We start from the raw sequence: 21,480 nt of genomic DNA, 5'->3' as shown, positions 1-21,480 counted from the left end.
CGTGCAATGCAAGACAGAATAACTTCCAAGTCAGGTGACTTGCACAATCTGCCCAGAGAGGGGATCTCAAAGCACATCTAACTTTCCCTTCTATAATATTTTTATAAGAAGGACACGTCCAGTGCTGTCCACCTGATGATCAGGCACACAATGATTCACAGAAGTGGAAGAGAAGCATGGGCACTACAGTTTCATTTAATTTTTGAATATGTGTAAAATGTGGTTTAAAATTATATTTTATGCAAGAAAATAGATAATGTAAAAATACATTGTTGGACTCTACACAGTCACACTGCAGATTACCCTGAACTCAGATAAGACCCCATTCCAGCACCAGCCCCATTTCCCTTGCACCTGCAAAATCATTTATGCACTCACAAAGCTGGGTAGAAAAAAAGACAGTTTGTCTTTAGCTTGATCAGTCTGTAAGTCAGGGAACTCTGATTCTCACCTGCACAGGCATAACTAACAAGGCAAGAACCTCCCATGGGTTGCAGTCTATACTTACACGAGTTGAAGCACCTGTGAAACCACATATGGAATGTGAAAGTGGTGATCAGAAGCAGATCTTAAAAACTGTCCCCTTTCTTATCTCAACAGATAATCGTGCTCACTTCCTCTTCTTCTTTGCAAGAAACAGGCAAAGGTGCCACAAAGTGCCTCATGAAAAACCAGAGGGCCCAGGACAGTGTCCCACCAGCATATCCTCTCTTTCCATCAAGGATTCCTACACTAATAACCTTGTGTACATCAACTTCCCCTCCAGGAGCTAAGGATCACTTCCCCTGTTCTCCCAAAAGTCCTTACTAGACAGGAAGCAAAGGCAAGGCCATGGAAAAGGACATTTGACATCACCCTAACAGGCTCTAACCAGGATAGCATAGGCTGTTCATCCATGCACCTGGATATGGTTGTGCTGAAAAAGCTGAGAGGGTATGAAACACCTCCAAGAAAGTAAAAGAAAAAATAGCATTAGGGCAATTCAATACATTGACCAAACAGGGATTTGATGCAGTTGAAAACGCAACCCAATGTTATCTTGTTTTATAAAGCTCACAACTGAATCTTTTCATAACCTACCACTTTGCTTCCAGCTCCAAAACAAAGCACTTACCTTAGGTCAGAGCGAAACTAACCCAGAAAAATACTTCACAATCAAAATAATAAGAAATTGTTACATGGGACTAGGAGAGACTATTGAGGACTACAGTGACAACATGCAATAACTGATACACCTAATTCTAAAACACTTTAAATCTCCCGACAGAATTTCTATAAAAAGGAAATCAGAATTTTAATTCAGTGATAAACCACAAGAATACCATTATTTTTCTCCATCAAAAGCTTGACCATACACACAAGTGCTAGCATATCAGCTGCAGGTGACAGTTCACTACAATGAGACTTTCACAACACAAATACTGCATATTATTTTGTGAGACGAGCTACTAACCATGTTTACACAGCCCTAAGGATCACAGAAACATTACACTAAAACTGAACAGAGACCCAAGCCCCCATCATTCCTGCACCACTCAGTGTTTCGTTAGCAAAGGCCAATTATTGGAATCCAGCTCTGGAAGCTCTGAACACCAAGTTAAGCCAGGTGAACCTGAAGGGAGGAAAAGCAGATGGAGCAAAAAAAGAGCAAGACAGGTTGAAATGACAAAAGCAGCACATACTAAAGCATAATGCTAGGGAGGGAAAAAAAAGCGGATGCTGAGCTTAAAACTGAAGGAACATGAACCCAGTACCACCTACCCTAATTCATAATTTAACCCTCCCCTAGGAAAGCCCGGGGAAGGCTGGTCCCGGTGCAGGGCTGCAGCCCCAGGAGCACACCTGCCCCGGGGACTGCCAGGCTCTCCGGGTGTCCCCAGCGGAGCAGCCAGCGCTCCCGGGCCACCCACACCCTCCCGCGCCGGGGGCAGCGCGGACGGGCCCCCAGCCCCACCGGCCTGCTCACCATGTTGGTTTCATGTTACCGCCGCGGGTTCCGAGCTCCTTCCTGCGCGCAGCTCCTGTGGAAGGGAAGGAAGGGCACAAAGGGAGGGGACGCTCGCTCTGCCCGCTGGGCACGGCCCTGCCCCGGCACCGCGCTGCCCAGCCCGGGGAACCCCGCCCCGGCCGTGCCCCAGGCGGGCCCCGCAGCGGAAAGCGCCCGGCTCTCACCCACGCACACACGGGGACGAACCGGGCTCTCCCAGCCCCTCCTCACGGGGCCGCGCACGGACCCCTCCAGTCCAGGCCCATCCCAGTGCTCGCTGGCCCCTCACCCGGGCTGCTCGCGGGGCCGTGCCTGTGTACCCCCACTCCCTTCACGGGGCCGCACCCGGGGCTCCCCTCACGGCAGCGCGCCCGGCTCAGCCCCCCGCCCGGCAGCCTGGCCAGTCTCTGCCCGCCGCGGCTCACCGGAGCCGGCGCTGCCTGCCCGGCCGGGACACCGGAACGCGGAGCCCCAGCGCCGCCGCTCCCCGCCGCCCGAATCAACAACAAGATGGCGGCGCCCGGGCGGGCGGGGCCCGGCGCTGGCCGTCATAGCAACCGCGCCGTCCAAAGCCCGCCCCTTGGCCCTGCGCGCCAGTCCGCACCCGAGTCCCGCCCCACGGGGGCCCTCCCTGGATGCTGATAGGTTAAACTCTGTGTCACTCAAGCGCAGAGCCGCCCCGCCCTTTCCCGAGTGCGGACGGCAGCGCACGTTAGGCACACGTGACGCCCGCCAGAGCCCCGCCCCCTCGCTGGCAGCGCCGTCTGATTGGCTGCCCACGGAGAAGGGGAAGCGCTCGGCCAATGGGCGGGGCCCGTGGCTCCGCGCTCCGAGCGGCGCTGCCCGGTCAGAACCCCCGCCCGGCCGGTGTGCATCCCGTGTTCCCCGGTACAAACCCACACCCGGCCGGTGTGCATCCCGTGTTCCCCGGTACAAACCCACACCCGGCCGGTGTGCACCCCGTGTTCCCCGGTACAAACCCACACCCGGCCGGCGTGCACCCCGTGTTTCCGGTACAAACACACACCCGGCCGTCCCGCCGTCCCACACTCAGAGCTCCCCGCCCCGAGCCCCCGGGGCCGCTCCGCATCCCACTCCGGCCGCCGCTCCGAGCGGGGTCTCGCCAATGGGACGGGCTCACGCACCACTCCTATACCGCAAAGGGTTAAATTCCCGGACGGTCACGGTTCCAGTGGGTTCGGGGCAAAAGGGACCCTCAGGCAAAGTCACACCGGTGACCCCTCTCACTGTGAAATTTCACGGCTGGCCCCTGTTCCCCTTCCCTCCCCTTAGTCACCTACTCCCCAAATTAGTCTGTTCCCTCTTATCCCGCCAGTGCTTCATTTCCCCGGGAGCTGCGAGGGAGGCGTCCCTTGGCGCGCTCCTTTGAAATTCAAATCACCGCTTTCCCACCTCCCGCTGGCTGACGCCTTCAAAGCCTCCCGCCGCTCCCAGCTCCTCCTGCGGCGTCCCTCTCACCTGCACCCACGCTAATTCACTTTTCCTCCCAATTATCAACCCATCCCCTCTGCCCACCAGCTGCTCATCCCAGCCGTTCGCGCCTGCGAGCTCTGTAACAAAGCAGCGCTTGAGGGGGACACGGGACTCGGGGCAAAAGTGGCTCAAAATTACCCGTGGCTGAGTTTTCTCGCCCCAGATAACCTCCCTGTGGACTGCTCCGGCTGGGTCACATCCAGAGGCTACAGAGATGCTTCTGTGAGCGAAACAGACTTGGCCGAAGCTCTCGTAACCTTTTTCTCAGTGCCAAGCCAGCTGCTAGTCCTTGTCCCGGGTCACGGCACCCACATGGCTGACGAGACAGTGCTAATGACCCCCGCAGCAGGACAGCCACAGCAGCGCTGCCCTGCGCCGGGACCCCTGAGGCAATCACAGCCGCCTGTGCAATCTCTGACACATTTATTAGCTCTGCACCGTCTGAGGCCGCTCAGGGTGCGGCTGCACCCCGTGTGCAGCAGGTTTGGCCACACTGGATGGGTCTCCTCCTCGGGGCTGTGCCAGCTGTGTGCCAGTGCCCGGTACTCTGCCCAGCGCTGCCCCGGGGAGCTGTGGGGCATAAGGAGCCCCCTTCAGATCCAGCGCCGAGCCCCGGTCACGCTGCTGAAGAGATAATCCCTGCCGGTGCCTGGGATGGAGGCAGCGCTCAGTCACTGCCCTGTGGGCCTGGTCCCCGTCCCTGCTGTCCCCAGAGTCCCCTGCCCTGGGGGGCACAACCAGAGCCGGCTGTTGGGGCTGTGGGACAGGGCTCTGGACTCACGTGGGTCCTGAGCGTGGCCATCGAGCTGCCCCTGTGGGGAGGAGACGGGAGAGGCTGCTCAGGGCCACAGGGCTCCTCTGCCCCCCTGGCAGGGCACCCACCCTCGCTGCCACACACTCACTGGGCTGCTGGCATGTGGGTGTCCCTGTTCCTCCTTGTCCCTGCCGTGCTCCACCACACCCCAGGAGCTGCAGAAGGAAGAGGGGAAGGCAGGGAATGCTGCCAGTGATGGGCTGCCAGCCTCAACCCCAAGAGATGCTGCTGGGAGGGGCTTGCCAGCCAGGTTTTGCCCTGCCAGCTGCACCCTGTTAAGCCCATCGTCCACCTACCTGATTGTCCCCTGGCACAGGAGGGGACTGTGACAGCGCTGTGCTCCCCCAAGCACCACCACCTTTCACCAGTGCCTGAGCACCAAGCAGGTCTGCCACCACGTCTGCTTGTTTGCCATGTGCCGGCACGCATCACTCTTGTGTTGGAGGATGCTGTGCTGGGGGAGCTGCCAGGGCCACCCACAGGGGCTGACCCTGGGTCCTCTCTCTTGCATGGTCACTACAGTCCCAGTGTCACCAAGCACTGTGCCCCCAATCTTGCCAATGAACCTGGATCCTGCTATGCATCACCTCGGGGCAGTTATGCCACTGCAGGTGACTCTTATCCTGCCATGACAGGGCATGTCCCCTCCTTGCTGTGCAGACACTTGGCACAGGCTGCTCTAGTGTCTGCCCAAGCTCTGTCCTGTCACCTGTCACCATCACTGATCCTCCAGGGGTTGTGCAGCCTGCTCAGTTCTTCCCTGGGAGCTTTCCCTGGCAAATGGGGCTCATTTGAGCCAAATAGGGGTTCCCCTGGTGAGCTGCAGTGACTTCAGCCCTGGTGCCAGGACCCAGCCTTGCAGCAGCCATTGGCACTAGCACAGTGCCAGCCCACCCTGTCCACTGCAGAGTTTGTGCCCCAACATCATGGTCTACTGACCAAATTGCTCTCTCTGCTTCCATAGCCCCCAACAGGGCTGCACCCTTGCCCTGGGCAGAGACAGCTCCCTGGCACAGCAAGCCACAGCCAAATGCAGAGAATATTAAACACACCCCATGTGCTGTGTCTCCCTGGCTGCCTGCAAGGACAATACAACCACCAATGTGACCACCGTGGCCATGCAGCACTCACCTCTTGGCCAGGAACAGCTTGCCAGGGGCCCGCTTGCTGTGGGAGGAGCAGAAGGCAGCCGTGAGCCCTCAGCCCTGCTCACCGAGCCGTGCCATGAGGAGGGCTGGGGCTCACCTGCACAGCAGGCTCCGGGCCATGCGGCCCAGGGTGGCCAGCAGCAGGACACCAGAGATGGTCAGCACGGCCACAAACCAGGCTGGCGGGTGCCACACCGCCTCCGTCTGCAGGACAACCAGCGGCTCCTTCTGCAGCGTCTGTGGAGGCAGGGGGTCAGGGGCCATGGGAGGGTGCTCCAAGGGACCCTGGAGCTCCTCCCGGTCACAGGCTGTGCTCACCGTGCGCTGGGTGGTGGTGCTGGCTGGCACCGGGGTGCTCCGGGGGGTCACCTGCACCACCAGGGCCACCAGGCTGCTGCGGCGGCGGCCACCAGAGCCGCCCCACACCTCCACCAGCAGGACAGAGGGCTGGGGCTCGGCTCGGGCGCTGGGCAGGTAGACAAGGGTGTTCCCCTCCATCCGAAAGCGCCCATCCTCATTGCCTGGGCGAGAGGGTCTGCTCAGTGTCACAGCACGGCGAGGGCTGGTTTGTGCCGTGCCTTGGCCATTCCTCACCTCCAACAATGGTGTAGGTCAGCGGGGCGCTGTCGGGGCCGCCGTGGCACAGCAGGCGGGTGACAGGCTGGCGGCTGCCCGGGGACCCGGCCGTGATCCGCAGCTCCTGCACCTCGGGGGTGCACTCCGGCAGCTGGTCCGGCACAGCCTGCCGGGAGCAGGGGGAAGCGGTGGGGTGGGCACCCCCAGTCCTGGCCCCCACCACAGCCCACCCAGCGGGCTGCCCTCACACCTGCAGGCGCACAGACACATCGCACAGACGGCTCTGCCTCTTCCTCGGGTCCAGGTCATGGTGGGTGTCCGTCAGCCGCACCACCAGCCTGTAGCTCTTGTGCTGCTGCGAGTGCAGGGCTCCCACCACGCGGATCTCGCCTGTGGGAGCCATGAGCTGCTGGGAGCCCGTGGGTGCCATGGGTGTGCGGGGCTGGGGAAGGGGCAGGGGGCTCACCAGTGTGCCTGTCGATGGAGAAGGGCTGTGCGGGGCCAGGGCTCCCCTCCAGGCTGTACTCCAGGCTGTCCTGGGGGTAGTCACGGTCAGTGCCAGCCACACGCCCCACCACGCTGCCGAAAGCTGCTGTCTCTGGCACGGTGAAGGTGGCGCTGCTGGGGCACGCCGGTCTGAATTCATTGACAGGTGTCACCGTCACAAGCACGGGCACACGGGCTGTGGGGCACACAGCTGCTCAGCCAGGCTGGCACCACCCCACAGCTTGTGCCAGGCTGGGTGACATGGGGACGGAGGCACCACTTCTGGGGTGGGCATCTCTGGGGCAGCAGGGAAGGAATGTTTCCTCCGTGATCTGCTGGTTTGGGGATTGGGAAAGGTGTTTTCCCACCCTAGGGACATGGGCACTCACTGCTCTGTCGGGGCTGCCCTCCCACTGTCACCACAATGGTGGCTGTGAACTGGAAGCCCAGAGCAGCCATGGCCTCCGAGTCATAGTCCAGGGTGGTGTTGACCTGCCAAGCCAGGAGGGGAGACTCAGGCTGAGCTGAGGCACTCTGCAAAGCTCAGATGCTCTGCAAAGCCAGAGGGTCCCACAAAGCCTGGCTGTCCCACAAGGCTGTGATGCCAGGGGAGAAGGAGGGAGTAAGTGAGGAAAACAAGCAGGACAGGGAGAGGGAGCCCTGACTCAGAACCTGGCATGACAGCAGACGTCACAGGGTCCCATTGTCCCACTGGGCTCTGGGGTCTGGGTTTGCTGTCCAGGCACTGCCCATGGTCCCACTCACCTTCAGCTGTGGCCCCTCCATGCAGAAGTGGGAGAGGGAGGAGGGAGGCCCCTCGAGAGCATAGTGCAGACACCCATCAGCGCTGGTGGAGCCGGTGCACCTCAGTGTCACCAACGTGCTGCCAGGGGACATGGTTTCGGGCACCTGGGACCTGTGGCGGGGCAGCCAGCAGCTCAGCCTCTGTCCCATGTCCTGGATTTAGCAGACTCCACGCACCCCGCTCCTCCCTGAACCATACACAAAGATGGCTGGGACACATCTCGGTGCCAGGCGGTCTGTCCCCTGCACGGTGACATTGACCGTGGCGGTGGCGTGGTCGTCGGGGTGCAGCGCGTTGTAAGCCCGGATGAGCAGGTGGGCACGGCTCGCCGGCAGCCGCCGGGTGCTGCGGATCTCCCCTGTCACTGCAGGAGCAGCCACGACCTCGCACTGGGCACAGGGACAGCGACAGGGTGTCCCTGGGGATCCCTGCTGCCCTGCTCACCCTCGTCAATGGCGAAGAGCACAGGAGCCACGGGAGCCAGGATGGCATAGCGGACATTGTCCCCTCTGGCATGGACCTGTGTGACCACCTTCCAGGGGCCAATCCCTTCTGTCACTGTCACAGCCCGGTGTGGCTCACTGCAGGCGAGGTGGGCATTGTGGCATGGCCTGGTGCCACCAGCACCCCCCTCCTGGGCCAGCCCCACTCACGGGAAGGTGACACGGGGACGGCGTGATGGCAGCACCTCCACCCTCAGGGCCCTGCTGCAGTTGTGCCCGTGACGATCCATCACCTCAATGTCCAACAGGAATGTCTGTGGGCCAGCACCAGGGCAGCTGTGGGACAGCCCTGGGTGGGGATGGGGATGGGGACAGGGATAGGGATGGGATGGGAACAGAAACAGCAACAGAGACAAAGGAGAAGGGGCAAGAGATGAGAATGGGGCTTGGAGTAGGAACGGAGGTGGGAAGAGGCGTGGAGATGGAGATAAGTATGAGCTGAAGACTAGAATGGGCAGGATCACAGACAGGGATGAGGATACGGACAGGACTTGATATGCAGAAGGGGATGGGGACAGGGATGGAGCACTTGTGGGTCCAGGGGGAGACAGGGGGCAGAGCAGGATGTGGAGAGCTGTGGCCAGGGAGGGGCTAAGCCCCAGTGGACTGAGAGGTGGCTGTGACCAGCCTGGCGGTGCTGATGCCCACCTGGGTGTCCTTGCTGGGATCAAAACCATTGTCAGGTGCCAGCACCAGGCCCCGGTGGGTGAGCGTGAGGGGTGTGTTGTGGTTTCGGAGCCTGAACTGCAGAAAGGAGGGTGATGGGAACCCCTGTCCCACTCCTCCATACCCGGGGTTCCACTGCCCCCAAGGCTGCTCCCTTCTGTGGGGGTGTGGCCCCCAGGGAGCCGCCACTCACCGTCAGCCCACCGAGTGGCTGCGGCAGCACCACGTACAGGGGTGTCCGGGGCGCCACATCTGCCAGCACCTGCACCACATCAGTCTCTGGAGCAGAGCACGGCTGTGGGAGCTTGGTGCTGGCTGGCACCCACAGCCCCCACTGCCCTGTGCCCCACTGTTCCTACCTGGGCTGGCAAAGAGGGTGTCACAGTGCAGCACGTGCCCTGCTGTCACCCGGACAAAGAGCCGCTCCTCCACCTCATCCTCACCAGGACAAGCGGCCCGCAGGATCAGTGTGTACTGGTTCACCCGGCGGGCATCGAGCTCTGCGCCAGCACGCAGTGTCACCTGCCATGGGGACACAGGCACTCAGTAGGGCGCCTGCCAGCTCCTGCCCCACTCCAATTCCCCAGCCACACCTCTGCCCAGAACGTGGTGACATCTGTGGGGTCAGAGCTGATGGCGATGGAGTTGAAGGGGTGCTCGGGCTCGATGCTATGCAGGGTGACATTGGGACTGCTGCTTGAGTTGCTGCAGGACACGGTCACCTCAGCGACGCGGGTGCCTGGCACTGTGTCCTCACTCAGGGACACCACACATGGCAAGTCAGGCAGGACTGGTGGAAGACCCCAGGGAGCACTGATGGCTCATCCAGCTGTGCTTACGGAGCTCTGCTCCTGCACCCAAGCACCAGTGCAGGCACAGCTTTCCCTGGCAGACACGGCTGAGTCCAAAGCACCCCGCTCTTACCTGTTGCTCTGACGAAAGTCCCTGCAAAGACAAGAGTGTCACCACAGCCTGCCAGGTGTGCCCTAGCAATGCCTTAAGGAGGCCTCAGAATTCCCTCTGTGAGAGGCTCTGTGATGAAACCCCCTGTGGCGTCTGGATATGCCACAGTGATGCCCCAAAGAAGCCCCAGTAACATCCTGGCAATGCTGAGGACACCCTGAGCATGCTCGTGTGATGCCCCCTTCCCGTCTCAACCCAGCCAGACAGCTGCCAACCCCTCTGCCCATCCTGGGGTCAGCCCCAGGAATGTGGGAGCAACCGAGGAGAGACTCTTCCCTGCTGCCTTCCTCTCAGTCATCCACCCACGATCTGGCAGAGGGTGCCCCGAACACTGTGACCTTGAAGCACCTACCCGGGGCACAGAGGCTGAGGAGGAGGAAGGTGAGGTGTCCGTGCATGCCCATGGCTCGCTGTGTGTTTGGGACAAGCTGCAGCCGGTTGCCAGGGCTGCTGGGCACCACCCCAGCCCGGCGTCATGCCGTCCATCCCCACCCGTGGTGGCCGGCCCGGCCAGGGGAGGGACAGGGCACGGCTCCAGTGCCCCCGGCCCTGCACACCGCCGCTCCCAGCCCCTCCGTGCCGCTCGCAGCTCCGTGGGGTTTGGCTGCCACCCCACGCTGCTTCACCACGCGGCACGCTCGGGAACCGGGAAAATTAGCTGGGAGGTAATTTTTGGCCGTGTTCTCGTTCATTTGCAAACCAGCGCCGCTTCTCCCGGGATCCCCATTACGCGCTATTAGTTCCCAATTAACGGGCACGGCGGCCCGGGTCACTCTTCCCTTCCCGCCTCCAGCGCCCAGCCCGGCTCTGGCAGCCCGGTGGCGCGGGGTGCCGGCGGGGGATGCCTCCACCGGGGCTCTGTACCGGGGCTGCCCTCCTTGCCGGCGGGGCGTACCGAGCTGCGAGCCCCCCGGTACCCGTGGTGCCGGCGGCCGGGACACGGATCCCGCCTGGCCCGGCGGTGCCCGGGCGGTGCCCGGCGCGGGGCCCCGGGGCGGCGGGGAGGGGTCCGTGGGCGGGGCGGGGCCCCGGGGCGGCGGTGCCGGTGCGGGCCGGGCTCACGTTACGGCGGCCCCATTGGCCGGGGCGGGGCGGGGCGGGGCCGCCGGGCAGCGCCGGGAGGCGGCGGGCACGGCCGGGCGCTCCGTCCGCTGTCGCTGCTGCTGCTGCTCCGGCACCGGCACCGGCGGCTCTGGGAGCGGGGCCGGGAGCGGCACCGGCGGAGCAGGACCGGGCATGCACAACGCCCGCCCAGACGAGCTCGGCGCCGACCGGGTGAGTGCCGCCGCGGGCACCGGGAGGGAACGGGACGGGACGGGACCACCGCGCCCCGCCGCCCCGGGACTGCGGGACTGCCGTGACGTCCGGGCGCTGCCGGTGACATCAAGGCCGTGACATTACAGGAGAGGCCAAAGGCGGCGCGGGGACGTGTGCGCCCGGTGGGACCCTGGCGGTGCGGGGGCACGGGTGGCCAGCGGGCACAGTGTGCAGCTGTCAAGGTGCCAGCGGCACCGTGTCCCTGGAGCTGCCACCCTGCCTCCCACCTGGGCTGCCCCGAGGGACGGCGGTGACAGGGTGGCCCTTCGGCTCTCCTAGGCCTGCCACATGCTTACCCAGCACCTCACAACCGGCTGCCCCGGTGTTCCCGGCCAGCGGCAGGACTGGGCGGCTCGGAGTGGTGGCACATTGCCACTAGGGCTGGATGAGAGGGTCCCAGCCAGCGGGGAGGGGGACAGGGATTTGCACGGGGACGCGGAGAGGGACAAGGACAGTCCTGCCAGCAGCTGTGTCAGGGCCAGGCAGAGAGGACGGAATTATCGGTCCTGGAAGCAATCCCTCCTGCACACTCAGCTTCCCGCGACTCCAACGCGGAAAGGAAAGCGGACGTAACACCCTGCTTTTGGGTTCAGACAATAGGAATTCAAGAGCGAGGAGCGGCCCGGCTGCAGGAGCCAGCAGTCCCTTCCAGCGCCCGCCCGGCCGTGCTCTGTTCAGCCTTGGCTGCCTTGGTCCCCTGTATTTCCCGGCGTTTGGGGGGTCCGGGGCTTTGGGCGCAGGCCGGGCTGCACCCTGACGTCACCTGGGGTGTCCCCAGCTGGAGGGCGCAGGGTGGGTGGGTGGCCCTGCCGAGGCGCGGGGGCAGAGCCCCGCCCCAGCACCCGCGGGTGCCCTGGGGCTGCCGCTGGCCCCGTGCCACGAGTGGGGCTCTGCCGGAGGGGTGTCCCGGCCGCCTCCCCGCCGAGAACGGGGCACTCGAGGGGCTCTCGGGGGAACAGTGCAGCGCCCGCTCCTACGTGCCGTGGCCCTCTGTCATTTCCCGCAGGCACGGCCGGGGCTGGGTGCCTGCTTGCTCACCCGACAAGCCGCTGCACGCCGGCCGGCTCCGCGCAGGAGCCGCAGGAAAGCGGGGCCCGGGGCTGGAGGCAAGCCGGGACCTGCGGCCCGCTCTCCGCACCCTGCCGCACGCCCATTGCGCGAGCGGAGCCCCCACCAGCCGGGGCGGGGGGGCGCGGGGTGCCGATGGGGATGGGGATGGGATGGGGATGGCGGTGCTGATGTTCCCTTTCCCTGCAGTGGTGCCGGCGGGACGCGGGCCCGACGCCGCGGGCGCACATGCACGGCACGCGGCAGACGCCGCCCCAGCCCGGCAGGGCCTCGGGGCCGGCCCCCCGCGCCCCGCGCCCCGCCTCGGCGGCGGACTCGGCCTGCAGCCTCGACCCCGGCGGCGAGGAGGAGGAAGGAGGCGGCCCGGCCGCTCGCTCCCCCCCGGCCAGCGAGCGCAGCCTGGAGTTCGACTCGGGCTACTCGGAGGCGTCGGGGGGCACGTGGAGGGAAGAGGAGGCGCCCGTGCGGCGCCGGCATCTGCTGCCCTGCCAGCGGGCGCACCGGCTCTCCGCCGGCCCCGCCGCCCCGCCGCCCGCCCCCGCCCGCCGTGTGCGCCCCAAATCCACCTCGGACGCCTGCCTGGAGCAGTGGCGGGCCCTGGAGCCCGCCGACACGCAGGACTGGACCGTAGCGCTGCTGTCGCAGAGCCGGAACCGGCAGCCTCTGGTGCTGGGCGACAACTGCTTCGCTGACCTGGTGGAGAACTGGATGGACCTGCCCGAGGTGGGCGCCGAGCCGCGCCGCCGGGCCCCCGCCGAGCCCGCCCGCCGGCTGGCCAAGCCTCCCGCCTTCCTGCTCAGCCTCTCGGGCAACGTGCGCCGCAAGCTGGCCAGCATGGCCCGGCCCCGGGGCACCGACGGTGCCCGGCCGGGGGGCCGCGACGCCACCAAGCGTTTCTCCTGCCCGCTGGGGCTGGGGGGACAGCCCAAGGGCGCCTGCTTCCACCAGTCGCACAGCAACATCGCCCAGCTGGCCACGGACTTCCACCGCTTCACCGCCTTGATGAACAGCCGCAGCCGCCAGCCCATCATCTGCAACGACGTTATCGGCTACATTTAGCCCGGCTGCTGCGGCGGCCCGCACCCCCACCCTGTAAATAAACCCCCGTTTTATACGGTCTGGGCGCTGCAGCTTTTATCAAAGGGAGTGCCTGTGCCCCGACTCCAGGCAGGGGCAAGCAGGAGGGTTTTGCAAGGAGGGCTATTGCAGCCTGCAGCTTTTATTGCATGGGACAGGAGGGGCTGGGTCCTTGCTCAAGGTAGGGAGCACAGGAGAGGAGGACGGCTATCTTCAGCCTCAGCATCCTCGCCCTCGCACACATACAGCAGCTCCAGGTCCTGCTGCTGTGGCATCCTGGCCTCCTCCAGGCTCTCGGATAACCTGTAGCAGAAAAAGGAGGGTTTGGGGACACTGGCTTGTCCCCCAAGGCTGGCTGAGTGCTCTGGGGGTGCCTTGGGCCCCTCAGGGGTGTCCGGCCAGGCTGGTGGGATGCAGGGGCCGGCAGCAAGGGGCCGGGCAGGGGTCCTGCCACGGGAAGTGCTGCCGGCAGGATGTTTATCCAGCAGCCGGCTGGGAGCTGCACTGCAGCTGGAGTGGCTCAGGATTGAGGCAGTGGGGGCTGGAAGCCCCCCCCGGGTCAGGATTGGGCCCTGGAGCCCTGGACCTACCTCTGTGCCTGCTGCCGGGCCCGGGTCTCTGCATCTGCCTTGCTGTCATAGAGCACGGTGTCACCACACAGGAGCATGGTCACGGTCCAGCCATGTGTCCTCTGCAAGAGGTGGGTGTCAGGATCTGTCCCTGCATCCCCCAGGGTGACCTGACTGAGCTCTGACAGCGCTGGGCTCACCTGCAGCCAGTCCAGCACCTCCTGCACTGTCATGGCCTGTCCATCTGCGCCGACTGCCCGCAGCTCCAGCCGGTCCCAGCAGCTCCACTCCCGCCCGCCGTACTGCCAGGGGGTGGCAGCCAGCACTGGCACCCCAGCTCCTGCCTGCCCAGCCCCGTGGGGCAGGGACTGCTGCAGGACAAGGGCTGGGGACACCAGGGCAGGCAAATGGGCAGGGTGATGGGGGCACCATGGTGGTGCAGGGGCAAGGGGGGACACAACTATCCCCCCAGCACTGCTGGGCTCCACTTAAGGGTCAGTGTCAGTGTGGGGCCGGCACTGCCCCTAGCCCCGGGCCAGGACAGCGCACAAAAGGCCATTGAGGCATTGCCCAGCCCCGCACAATCACCTCTTCTCATGCCTGTGGCCCCACGACCCCTGCTCCGGCCCAAGGAGGCCGCTGTGGTGCCAAGCCCGGGGCTGTCTGGCAGGGCTGCTCGGCCATCTGCCCTCGCTGCAGGCAGCGCCAGCACGCTCGGGAGGGGTGCTCACACCTGGTCACTCTCCCTCCTGCTCTCTGCTGCCTTCTCACCTCCACCTTCTGCTGCCTGCACTTATCCCACTGGTGCAGAGAAGGGCTTAACCCCCTCCTCACCGGGGCAGCAACTGTTCGGCACAAAGGGAAAGCCATGGCCTGGCCCTCCACCAAAGTGCATTGCTCTGGCCCTGGGAAACGTATTCCTCTGGACAAGGCTGGTCCCCAGCATGGGCTCCCCAGGTCCCCATGGGGACATAGGTCACACTAAGCAGGCCCTGGGGACATGTGTTCCCACCCAGCCAAGCAGCCGGGTGTGAAATGTCACACCGGGTGTCCTCGCCCTGGCACATGGAGGTGTTGGGTGCTGCTGCAGGGACCTGAGGGCATGGCCAGACCCAGCAGCATCCTCCATCCAGGGACGATGCCAACCCAGGGACACTGCAGCCAGGATGGCACAGGGCTGGGCATGGGGTTTGAGGGGGCTGTGGGGCAGCCATCAGCCCGAGGTGGTGCTGGAGCCAGCGCAAGGCAGTGGAGTCGCCTCCCTCTCTCCCTCCCTCCCCCTCTTCCTGCCCCCGGCCCTGGGCCCCCCGGGCCAATCTGGTTCCAATCGGCGCTTCCTGCCGTGCCGGAAGGGCTGCCTTGCCTCGCACGCCATAAACCCCCAGACAAAGGGGCCTCTATAGCCCAGACGGTCCCAATCTGGGCCTGCCCCCACCCCCGCCCTCCCTCCCTGGTTCCCCACCGCCGGGACCCCCGGCCCCGCTCCCCCGGGCGGCCCTTCCCGGCCCGGTGCCAGCTGCTCTCTGCCTGCCGCAGCTGGTTTCCATAAGCCAGATGAGTGCGGCTGCAGCGGCTCCCAGCCCGGCTGTGGGGCTCAGTGTGGGGCCTGCCATGGGGCACTGGGGCTGCCCCAGCCCCATGGGCACCCCAGAGCATCACAGCATCCCAATGGGACAGTGGCAGTGTCAGTGCTGGGGAGGCAGCCAGGGAAGGAGCTGGTTGGAGCATTGGAGCATTCCCAGCCTACTACAGCACGCAGATCCATTTCTGGAGTGCTATGGCCAGGGCTGCCCTTGCTGCGTGGCCACCTCCTTTCCTTTCCCCTGGCTCCCGCTGACACTGTCCCACAGCAGGTGCCACTGGCCCCTGGGTGTCCCCACCTGCAATTCCCCAGGGAAGAGGGTCCTACCCGGTAGGTGTGGGCTGGCGGGGGCTGCACACGGAGCAGCAGGCAGGCAGACAGGCTGATGTTGCTGTTGCGGTAGCAGCTGAGCTCCTGGCAGCCCCACACCAGCTTGTAGAGCTCCAGGCACGCCAGCCCGGCCACGGCCGCCGTGGTGGTGATGATGGCGGGCACGATCCGCCCAGAAATCCGCTTGCTCTGAGGACAGCAGGGTGTCACCAGCTGTCCCACACGGGACGGGGACTCCTGACCCCACAGGCTGCCCCTCTCACCTTCTGCCATTTGGCAGGGGAGATGCCATAGTTCTCTGCACGCAGGTTGGACGCTGCTGTGATAAAGTCTATGTGGACATCGTTGTCCTGTGGGGAAGAGTGGGGGGACATCTGCATCCCATGGGGACATCAGCCCCCCGCAGGCTAAGCAGGGCAACCTGCCTGGCTCTGTTACCTTCTCAAAGTGGATGGGCTCCATCAAGGGTGCTTTTTTGTCCTCATCTCCCAGCAGCTCCTGTCTCCACTGCACCAGGTCCTGGGTAAGCTCTGTCAGCTGCCTGTGATCTGGGGGCACAGGGATGTGATATTCCTGCTCTGTGGCACTGCTGGGTGCCCCCACCTTGGTCTGGGTCATCTTGGGTGTTGAAGAAGGCACAAGAAGCCACAGCCCCACCACCACCAGGCTGGACACAGGAACATACTGGGAACCTTACCTGTGGGAACTTGTGCCTCCTCTGTGGGTTCCTCTGTGAGGGGGATCTGGAGCCCCTCCTGGGGTGCAAAGGGTGGCAGGACCACATTACGGAGCATGGCCTGGATGGCCGCCCGGTCCCTGCATGGTGGCACCCTGTGCACTTGGGCAAAGAGGTGGGCAGCAGCCAGGACATAATCCAGGTGGGTGTCCTGTGAAGTAGAACAGGGATGGCCATGGGGTGCCTTGCTGGGGTGGTCCCACATAGCCAAAGGGCTGCCAGCACTGTCCCGAGCCGGTAGAACTGCCTGGCTTTGCCCCAGAGTGGAGGTGGAGGAGCATTTCCTCCTCCTCTGGCCACAAAGCACGTGCAAGCTGTCCCCTGCAGTGCCCTCACTGACTGGGGGACAGGGACAGACCCAGCCCAGGACCTGGCAGCCCTGCACAGGCTGTGGCAGACATAGCAGCTCAGTATTCCCAATAAGAAAACACAACTACAGTTCAGTATTCCCAGTATGAAAACACAACTACAGTTCAGTATTCCCAGTACACCTAGCACAGGCTTGGCTCCCCCCTCTGCCCATACCATTCCCACATGAGACCCCACAGCTCTCCCTCCCTGCACTCACATTGTCAGGGTTGAATGTCAGCGGATGGGGACAGCTCCTGTCCCCTGCCCAGAAGGGGACACCCGGGCTGGTTTCCTGGCACAGGGAGAGAAGAGTCAGGCCCAGCAGCGCGTGCCCCTGGCTGCAGCGAGGTGGCTGCTGGAGGGACGGGCGTGCAGGGGGTGCCAGCCCTGTGCTGCTGGGCTCACATGCTCCGGGGGGTAGATGTGCAGCAGCTGGGCGATGGCATCGTGGTAGCAGCGCTGCCAGCGCCGCCGTGCCCAGCGCACGCAGTCGCGCCAGTCCCGCGGCCGCTCCTGCAGGCTCTCCCACACCTGCTCCAGGACCTTCCCGGGCAGCTGCTGCTCCAGGAAAGCTGGGTCCCTGCAAATACAGGCAGCTGCTGGTGCTGGCCCAAGAGCAATCCTGTGAGACATCTGGGTGGGACGTGGCATCTGGCACCTTCTCCCCATTCCCAGCAGTGCCCTGGCAGAGCTGGAAGCTCCTCTCCCAGTGTCACTGCCCTTAAAGCCCACTCACTCCATGAGCTGGTTGACTTGTTCTGCAGGTAGCTGGAAAAGCCCCTCAAACTCATCACGGGCCCACTGCGGAGGAGAAACGGTGTTGAGCACTGGCACCTCCCCCTTATGCCCCCAGCCCCAGGGGGAGGAGGAGGCTCTGGCAGGGCCAGCAGCAGTACTCAGGCTGCCAGCAGGAAGCAGCTGGGGCCATATCCTGCCCATGGCTCACCACTGGAGGGGACAAGGGGAAGGAAGACAAAGGTCCCGGTGCCTCCTCGCTGGGTGCTGTGGCTGGGGCAGCTCAGCCTACCTGCAGTGTGTGCTGGATGGTGCGGGGGAAGTGCCGCAGGGTACACATGGGGAAGGTGCCATCCCTGGGGGCGCTGGCTGGCCTCAGAGGCTCGGTCAGGGACGGTACCATGGCCAGCACGTTCCCCCGTGTCCCCTCCGTGCCCGAGTCCAGCAGTGGTGTGCAACAGCGCAGACAGCGTCTCTCCAAGTAGGCGCCTGCAGGGAGCCAGGAGTGCTGGGGCCCCAGGGAGCAGGTGCAGGGGCTTGGCCCCCTCGCCCTTCCTGGCACTCACGGGCCTCTATGGTGTCCAGGGCGCTGGCAACGCCATCCAGGCGCTGGAAGAAGTTGTCCCCGTAGAGCATCTCCGTAGCAGGTCCCACCTGGTTCTGGTGAGCGGTCACTCTGACATCAGGGTTCATGCGCAGCACGGCTGCTGCGGCCACCACCGACTTGGGCTCCTGCCAGGGCAGAGAAGGAGTGGGCAGCCCTAGGGAGCCCCTGGAACAGCCAGGATGCCCTTTGGGGTGAGCTCAGCCCCTGGGTCATGCTGCCTCACTGATATATCTGCTGAGCGATACAGAAACTGCCGATGGAGGTTGGAGAGGGCAACAGTGTCCATGTCGGTGACGACGAGCTCCCCATCCGGCCCCGCCGCCAGCCCCATCATGGCAAAGTTTTTCAGCAGCTCGCAGCCGATGGCACCAGCTCCCACCTGTCAGGGCAGAGATGCTGCAGCTCCCTGCGTGCCTGTTGGATGCTCTGCACCCTCCCAGTGCTGCGGCCCCTCCCCACTCACCACCAGGTACTTCTGGTGACCCAGCCTCTCCTGGAAATTGGCCCCGAAGACGGCAATCTGGCCATCGTAGCGAGAGCCTCTCTGCCGGGACAAGGAGCTGAGTGAGCACAGCGGGCTCGGCACCCCAGCAGCCGGGAGGGGCTGGACACGGGGTCTCACCGGGGCACATTCCGCCTCTGTCAGCTGCGCAGCCCCCGCCAGCGCCAGGCACTCCAGGGCATCGAAGTACAACCACTGGTCCAGGGGCACGAACTTCCTCGTGATGGCCTGGGGCGAACAGCCCGTGGGCAGGGCAGGGCAGGGCAGGGGGCCGGCGGGTGCTCCCCTCACCGCGCTCCAGCCCTGCCGCCGGGCCTGCCGTCCCCAGGCGGGCAGGAGGTGCCCCCTCGTGGCCACCAAACGCCACCGGACAGCCGTGGCCAGCGGGACCCCGCCCCGCTCACCTTCAGCACCTCCTGCGCCGCCAGCGCCCCGACCACGGCGGCCACGGGGCACAGGTCCCCGGCGCTGACGGTGGCGAAGGCGCGCACGATGTCCTCGTCCAGGGGACCCTGCTGTGGCCGCAGGCTCCGCGCCAGCTCCAGCAGCCGCTCGGCATCCGCCTGCGGGCAGAGGGGAGAGGCAGTGCCCGGCAGGGCGGGGCGGCTCGGCAGGGCCGGCGGGAGCAGGACAGGGACTCACGGGTGCCCTGGGCCGGGGCAGGCGGCGCCGCTCCCTGCGGAAAGCGTGGAGGGCCTGGAAGGCGGCGTGCAGGCTGCGGCTGCGGGGCAGATCCTCGGGACTGGCCACCTGGATTTTGGGCTCCGCCAGTGCCTGGCGCAGGGGCTTCTGCCAGCACAGCACCAGGGACTGGGTGAGTGCTTTCCTGGGGCCCAGCGTGGCACGGCAGTGCCCCAGCACGGGTGGCAGCACCGTGGGGCCGAGAAGGACTCACATGAGAACACTCCTGGCGCTGCTGCACCTGTGAAACCAGACCCCCACAGCGGTAGGGCGAGAAGGAGCTGGTGTCACCGATCTCCAGCCTGAAGGCATCTGGGGACAAGAGGAGCACAGATGTCACATCAAGGTCACTGCCAAGAACCCGTGAGTTGCTCAACCCTGAGCGAGGGCAGCCAGGATCCCCCTGGAGGTCTCACCGAGCACATGCACAGGGACAGGCTTCTGGCCGTTGAGCTCTGTCATCCCCTGCACGCCAGAAAATGTCACCAGGTCACCGTCGTGGAAGAGCTGGCCATGGCTGTTCTCTGTCCCCATGTGTGTCACCACTCCTGGGTTGCCCTGAGGAAGGGAAGGCTACATGAGAGTGGGGCACTGGACTAGTGCAGCATACAGCCAGTGGAGGAGGCAGCAATTTTGGGAGACCTGCAGGGGCTGCCCTCCCTCCTACCTGGGAGATGTGTTCCACAGCAGCAGACACGGGATCCCCTTCTGCTGGGTCATCAACGACAAAGTGCTCCCCAAAGTCACAGAACAGCTGCCTGGAGAGGACAGGCGGGGTTTGGCCAGAGGAAGGGCCCCACCAAGCTGCCCCAGCACTGCCATGTCCTGCCCAGGCCCAGCAGCCCTGCCAAGCGGCTACTGGGGACAAGGCTGCAGTGCAGGGCTGTGGTTCTGGGGACAAGGTGACCCACAGCCAGTGCAGGACCCCATGAGACCCCTTACCCTGCCAGCCCCTTGGTGTCAGCCACGATGAAGCAGATGCCCCGGGCATGGCAGAAGTCTCCGACGCGGAGCTGCTCCTCCAGCGGGGACTCGGTCAGCACCACCACCTGTGCCAGGTGTGTCAGCGAGTGCTGCCATCTCGGGGCTCCCCCCGGGGCCAGCATGCAGGCTCACCTTGAAGGAGGCAAGGAAAGCCTCCGAGAGCTCCCCGGTGTGAGCCTTGACCACCACATGGGGGTTCAGCTCAGCCAGGGCCCGCTGGGATGCCTTGGCACGGTTCTGGCCCAGATCACTCTTTTCCAGGAGGAACTGCAGAGTGGACACATGGTGGGGCACCCTATGGGTCTGGGGTGCAGCTCACCACTGTGGGGTACTCCACAGGCCTTGTCTGCACTGGGGAGGAGGCCTCTGCTAAGGACCTTACCTGTGATAATGAAGGGCATCCTGTGCCTTACCAGCCTCCCCAGCTTGTACTGGTGATTGGAAGCCCCTCACCCCAAACCCATACCTGCAAACAGGGATTCTCCCACCTGCACCTGTTACTGTGACACCCAGGCACATCCATATCTGTTACTAGGACTCTCACCGAGTGTGCACCTGCACCAAGATCCTTGTACATAGCTGTCTGTATATGTTATGGGCCCTTCCCATCCATTCCTGTGCCTGTTACTGGGATTGCTGCCAGTACGCATTATTGGGGTTCCCCTCCATACTCATACCTGATACTGAGACACCCACATAAGTCTGTACCTATTACCAGGACCCTTATCAGTACCTATACACATTATGGGGCCCCTCATCCATACCAGTACTCTGGGACCTGAGCCCATACTCGTTACTGGGACACCTGCCTGTACCTCTGCCTGTTACTGGGGCCCCTGACTGTAGCTATTATCGGGATCCCCACCCATATCTGCACCCACTGCCGGCATTCTCGCTAGTTCCTGTTATGAGATCCTCACCTGTGAACCTCACCCGTACCTGTCCCCAGGAGCCCCGCCCGGCCCCGCCGGTACCTGCTGGGTGCGGTCGGCGGTGCAGACAGTACCGCAGTCGTGCAGGACGACGCAGCCGGTCCCCGCCAGCACCAGCGCCGTCGCCACCTGCGCTCCAGTCCCGCGCAGCCCCGACACCAGCACCGCCGATTCGGGCAGCCGCCGGGCGCCGCCGCCCAGCACATACCTGCGGTACCGGTGGGGGCCGTCAGCGGGGGCCAGCCCCGCTGCCCCGCGCCCTGCCCCGACCCTGTGGCGCTCCGGTACCCGGTGCCGGTGCCCGCACTCACAGCTGCCGCGAATACCGCGCCTCCTCTTCCCTTCCCGCCATGACAGCCCCACCCACCGACCGGCCACACCCCGGGGCGGAGCCAACCCCGCAATGCCCCGCCCCCACAGCGCAGCATGGCGGCGGTACGGGGCAGGCCACGCCCCCAAACTGGCGCGCTGAGGCCCCGCCCCCGAGACCACGCCCCACAGCACAGCCGGCAGGAGAGGCCCCGCCCCCAAGGCCACGCCCCACAGCACAGGCGGCAGGGGAGGCCC

General features: G+C 64.5%; 3 protein-coding genes across 6 annotated transcripts in view; all 3 read right to left on the bottom strand.

Moving 5' to 3' along the window:
• The window catches only part of IP6K1 (inositol hexakisphosphate kinase 1), a 36,674-nt gene extending 34,174 nt beyond the window's left edge, over nucleotides 1-2,500 (bottom strand). For both annotated transcript variants that reach the window (XM_054281121.1, XM_054281122.1), the window contains exons 1-2: nucleotides 2,413-2,500; nucleotides 1,967-2,021 (exon numbers count right to left, since the gene is read on the bottom strand). The gene's annotated coding sequence lies outside the window, so the exon portion shown is untranslated. The remainder of the gene's footprint in view (nucleotides 1-1,966; nucleotides 2,022-2,412) is intronic.
• Nucleotides 2,501-3,899: 1,399 nt separating this feature from the next.
• Nucleotides 3,900-9,867, bottom strand: CDHR4 (cadherin related family member 4). 3 transcript variants are annotated; one of them, XM_054280997.1, is made up of 20 exons: nucleotides 9,795-9,867; nucleotides 9,404-9,424; nucleotides 9,073-9,269; nucleotides 8,839-9,001; nucleotides 8,673-8,758; nucleotides 8,462-8,557; nucleotides 7,964-8,067; nucleotides 7,755-7,891; nucleotides 7,509-7,674; nucleotides 7,271-7,421; nucleotides 6,895-6,997; nucleotides 6,486-6,701; nucleotides 6,270-6,409; nucleotides 6,038-6,185; nucleotides 5,762-5,964; nucleotides 5,541-5,680; nucleotides 5,427-5,462; nucleotides 4,384-4,450; nucleotides 4,263-4,293; nucleotides 3,900-4,130 (listed from the first exon to the last, which is right to left on the bottom strand). In XM_054280997.1, the coding sequence occupies exons 1-20, from the start codon at nucleotides 9,844-9,846 to the stop codon at nucleotides 4,075-4,077; spliced, it is 2,313 nt and encodes a 770-aa protein (XP_054136972.1). In that variant the 5' UTR covers nucleotides 9,847-9,867; the 3' UTR covers nucleotides 3,900-4,074. The 3 variants fall into 3 exon arrangements, with proteins under 3 accessions (XP_054136972.1, XP_054136975.1, XP_054136973.1); XM_054281000.1 differs by lacking the exon at nucleotides 6,895-6,997 and having other exon boundaries at nucleotides 6,486-6,555; XM_054280998.1 differs by lacking the exon at nucleotides 8,462-8,557.
• A 3,177-nt stretch (nucleotides 9,868-13,044) lies between these two features.
• Nucleotides 13,045-21,265, bottom strand: UBA7 (ubiquitin like modifier activating enzyme 7). The gene is made up of 24 exons (XM_054280883.1): nucleotides 21,225-21,265; nucleotides 20,956-21,121; nucleotides 20,114-20,248; nucleotides 19,940-20,046; nucleotides 19,665-19,755; nucleotides 19,414-19,555; nucleotides 19,212-19,309; nucleotides 18,959-19,105; nucleotides 18,721-18,879; nucleotides 18,437-18,544; nucleotides 18,278-18,358; nucleotides 18,038-18,193; nucleotides 17,774-17,939; nucleotides 17,500-17,696; nucleotides 17,209-17,273; nucleotides 16,878-17,052; nucleotides 16,690-16,764; nucleotides 16,083-16,272; nucleotides 15,824-15,933; nucleotides 15,649-15,735; nucleotides 15,383-15,574; nucleotides 13,674-13,775; nucleotides 13,495-13,595; nucleotides 13,045-13,207 (listed from the first exon to the last, which is right to left on the bottom strand). Exons 1-24 carry the CDS (start codon nucleotides 21,263-21,265, stop codon nucleotides 13,081-13,083), a joined length of 3,018 nt encoding a protein of 1,005 aa, XP_054136858.1. The 3' UTR covers nucleotides 13,045-13,080.
• Nucleotides 21,266-21,480: the final 215 nt, after the last annotated feature.

The sequence above is a fragment of the Melozone crissalis genome, unplaced genomic scaffold (genome assembly GCF_028551555.1).
Source record: "Melozone crissalis strain CALT ecotype California unplaced genomic scaffold, PUWL_Pcris_2 ptg000029l_1, whole genome shotgun sequence".
Lineage (NCBI taxonomy): Eukaryota > Metazoa > Chordata > Aves > Passeriformes > Passerellidae > Melozone > Melozone crissalis.
The sequence above is the reverse complement of the archived record's forward strand: the minus strand, read 5'-3'. Positions and strand labels throughout refer to the sequence as shown.

Excerpts from the sequence above, each read along its gene's own strand:
- CDHR4 (XM_054280997.1), bottom strand. The coding sequence starts at position 9,846 with ATGGGCATGCACGGACACCTCACCTTCCTCCTCCTCAGCCTCTGTGCC. Across the intron at positions 7,422-7,508 it reads TGTGTCCCAGCCATCTTTGT|GTCCCAGGTGCCCGAAACCA; the intron begins GTATGGTTCAGG and ends GCCCCGCCACAG. Across the intron at positions 6,410-6,485 it reads CTCCATCGACAGGCACACTG|GCGAGATCCGCGTGGTGGGA; the intron begins GTGAGCCCCCTG and ends TGGCTCCCACAG.
- UBA7 (XM_054280883.1), bottom strand. The coding sequence starts at position 21,265 with ATGGCGGGAAGGGAAGAGGAGGCGCGGTATTCGCGGCAGCT. Across the intron at positions 18,880-18,958 it reads TGCCCCGGCCCAGGGCACCC|GCGGATGCCGAGCGGCTGCT; the intron begins GTGAGTCCCTGT and ends CTCTGCCCGCAG. Across the intron at positions 13,208-13,494 it reads GCCCGGCAGCAGGCACAGAG|GTTATCCGAGAGCCTGGAGG; the intron begins GTAGGTCCAGGG and ends TTTCTGCTACAG.